General features: G+C 50.8%; 1 protein-coding gene across 1 annotated transcript; it reads left to right on the top strand.

Moving 5' to 3' along the window:
• Positions 1–1511: 1511 nt before the first annotated feature.
• On the top strand, positions 1512–3254 carry LOC130974751 (uncharacterized). Its single transcript, XM_057899609.1, has 2 exons — positions 1512–2473; positions 2555–3254. The coding sequence occupies exons 1-2, from the start codon at positions 1512–1514 to the stop codon at positions 3252–3254; spliced, it is 1662 nt and encodes a 553-aa protein (XP_057755592.1).
• The last annotated feature ends 342 nt before the right edge of the window (positions 3255–3596 follow it).

Here is a 3596-nt window from a genome sequence, read left to right as displayed (position 1 = left end):
GAAAGAAGTCCAAGGAAGCATCCGGCGTGTTCCTAGCCGACCTTGATGCAAGAGTAGAGGACAAGCCGAGGCCAGAACCAGAAGGGGACCTGGAGAAGTTTAGAATCGGTGACGAAGAGGAAAAGTTCACATTCGTTAACAAGAACCTCCCACATGAGCTGAAGGAACCTTTGATTGAAATGATAAGGGCCAACAGGGACTTGTTCGCCTGGACACCAGCCGACATGCCTGGCATAGATCCAAAAATCATCTCACATCATCTAGCCGTCAAGGCGGAAGCACGCCCAGTGGCTCAACGAAGGAGAAAGATGTCGGCGGAAAGAGCAGAGGAGGTAGCCAAGCAAACGGCCAGCCTCCTAGAAGCAGGCTTCATACGGGAAGTGGACTACTCGACATGGCTCTCGAATGTGGTATTGGTGAGAAAACACAACGGCAAGTGGAGAATGTGCGTGGACTACTCTGACCTTAACAAAGCATGCCCCAAAGATTGCTTCCCCCTCCCCAACATAGATGCACTCGTCGACGCCGCGGCGGGATACCGGTATCTAAGTTTCATGGACGCCTACTCCGGTTACAATCAGATATCGATGCACCGTCCCGACGAAGACAAGACGGCGTTCATAACGCCAGGAGGAACTTTTTGCTATAAGGTAATGCCATTCGGCTTGAAAAATGCGGGGGCAACATATCAAAGGCTGATGAACAGGATATTCCACGACCTCATAGGGAAAACAGTTGAAGTTTACGTGGACGACATCCTGGCAAAAACAACACGACCTGACGACCTCTTGAACGACCTGGCAAGTGTATTTGCGTCCCTCCGTCAACACGGTATGAGGCTGAACCCCCTCAAGTGCGCCTTCGCCATGGAAGCCGGCAAGTTCCTGGGATTTATGATAACTCAGAGAGGGGTAGAAGCTAACCCGGAGAAATGCCAGGCAATACTCCAGATGAAGAGCCCGGGTTGCATCAAGGACGTCCAGAGGTTGGCAGGACGGTTGACCTCACTATCCCGATTTCTCGGAGCTTCGGCGACAAAGGCCCTGCCATTCTTTAACCTCATGAAGAAAGGGATGGCGTTTGAGTGGACACCCGCATGTGAAGAAGCCTTTCAACACTTCAAGGAAATCCTGGCGGCACCTCCCGTTCTCGGGAAGCCAAAGGACGGGGAACCACTATACCTATACCTCGCTATAACAAGCGAAGCCCTGGCCGCAATTCTGGTACGGGAGGACGGGAAAGCTCAACAGTCAGTCTATTTCATAAGCAAGGCCCTGCAAGGGGCAGAATTAAGATATAGCAAGTTGGAAAAGCTAGCCTTAGCACTCCTAACTTCCTCGAGAAGGTTAAAACAGTACTTCCAAAGTCACCAAATTGTCGTCAGAACGGACCAAGGGATCCGGCAAGTTCTCCAAAAACCCGATCTGGCGGGAAGAATGATGACTTGGTCCATCGAACTCTCCCAATATGACATACGGTACGAGCCCCGGCAAGCCATCAAGGCGCAGGCCATGGCGGATTTTTTAGTTGAAGTAACGGGAGACCCAAGCGAAGACGTGGGTACACGGTGGAAGCTCCATGTGGACGGAGCCTCCAACCAGACCTTTGGAGGTGCCGGGATCATCCTGGAAAGCCCGATTGGGATTGTATACGAACAGTCGGTCAGATTCGAGTTTCCCATCTCGAACAACCAGGCAGAATATGAAGCCCTTATAGGAGGCTTAACCCTAGCGGCAGAAGTCGGCGCGAGAAGACTGGAAATATGCAGTGACTCCCAAGTCGTCACTTCCCAAGTAAACGGTAGCTACCAAGCCAAAGACCCCTTGCTTCAGAAGTACCTGGAAAAGGTTAAAAGCTTGAGCCAAAAGTTCGAAGAGGTCACGGTCCACCACGTACCTAGAGAAAGGAACACACGAGCAGACCTCCTATCAAAGTTGGCCAGCACAAAGCCAGGGGAAGGGAACCAGTCTCTCATCCAAGGCATGGCAAGAGAACCAGCAATCACTTTGCACATGACAACCCTAGGTCTTTCCTGGCTAGACCCCATCACCAACTTCCTAGAACACGGCAAACTCCCTAATGATGAAAAGGATGCGGCGAAATTGAGGAGGGAAGCGGCCAAATACGCCGTCATCCAAGGACAGCTGTTCAGGAAGGGGCTCAACCAGCCCCTACTGAAGTGCCTACGCCCCGATCAGACGGACTACGTCCTCAGAGAAGTCCATGAGGGCTGCTGTGGACACCATATCGGAGGTAAGGCCTTAGCGAGGAAACTAATCCGAGCCGGATATTACTGGCCGTCGATGATGACGGATTCCAAGGAGTTTGTCAAAAAATGCGTAAAGTGCCAACAGAACGCCAACTTTGCCAAGGCGCCGGCCTCCGAGCTAAGCTTGCTAACGACCTCTCGACCATTTTCTCAATGGGGAGTCGACCTCTTAGGGCCCTTCCCAGTCGGCCCTGGGCAAGTCAAGTACCTCATAGTCGCAATTGACTACTACACCAAATGGATAGAAGCCGAGCCACTGGCTACCATATCCTCGTCCAATTGCAGGAAATTCATGTGGAGGCAGGTGATAACGCGATTCGGGATACCGGAAGTCGTCATATCAGACAACGGCACGCAGTTTACTGACAAGAAGTTCACGGAGTTTCTCGACGGCCTGGGTATAAGGCAAAGGTTCTCTTCGGTAGAACACCCTCAGACAAACGGACAAGTAGAGTCCGCCAATAAGGTCATCCTTTCGGGGCTAAAAAAGAGGTTGGACAATAAAAAGGGCGCTTGGGCCGACGAACTCGCAGCGGTCCTCTGGTCCTACCGAACAACCGAACAATCCTCCACTAAGGAAACTCCTTTCCGACTAACGTACGGGGTAGACGCAGTAATACCCGTAGAAATCGGAGAGCCGAGCCCGCGGTTGCTTTTGAAAGGAGTGGAGGAAGCCATAGAAAAAGACCTGATAGATGAAACCAGGAAAATGGCCCATCTGACGGAAACGGCGCTAAAACAAAGAATGGCTCTGCGCTACAACACCAAAGTGATCAAGAGGGAATTTGAGCCAAACAACCTCGTCTTGAGGCGAAATGATATCGGCCTACCGACCCCCGGAGAAGGCAAGCTAGCGGCGAACTGGGAAGGCCCCTACAGAATCAAAAAGGTGATGGGAAAAGGAGCATTCAAGTTGGAAAGGCTTGACGGCAAAGAAGTCCCGAGAACATGGAACGCGGACAACCTAAGAAGATTCTACTCCTAGAGAATGGCCCGACAAGCCGACCAGGCTAGCTAAGTAGTTAATTTGCAAATTTAACTTTTGAACTTCTCATAGCGACTTACGAGTCCTTTATGCAACTACCGAATAAAATATACTTGTGCAAATTTTCTCTCCTATTTTGTCACTCAATTTTCCAGATAAACCACCACGTCCAACGACGACGCGCGTCCCCGGGAACCCGTCAACCACAATTGTAACGACTACGCGAAAGGCCATGGGCCATTGATATAAGTGACGACAATAAACCAAAAACGGTTAATAGAAACGGAAATACAACCAGACGAATAAGGAGAAGTTTATCACGACAACTTGGGCAAACGATTA

Source organism: Arachis stenosperma, chromosome 1 (assembly GCF_014773155.1).
Source record: "Arachis stenosperma cultivar V10309 chromosome 1, arast.V10309.gnm1.PFL2, whole genome shotgun sequence".
Classification (NCBI taxonomy): Eukaryota; Viridiplantae; Streptophyta; class Magnoliopsida; order Fabales; family Fabaceae; genus Arachis; species Arachis stenosperma.
The sequence above is the reverse complement of the archived record's forward strand: the minus strand, read 5'-3'. Positions and strand labels throughout refer to the sequence as shown.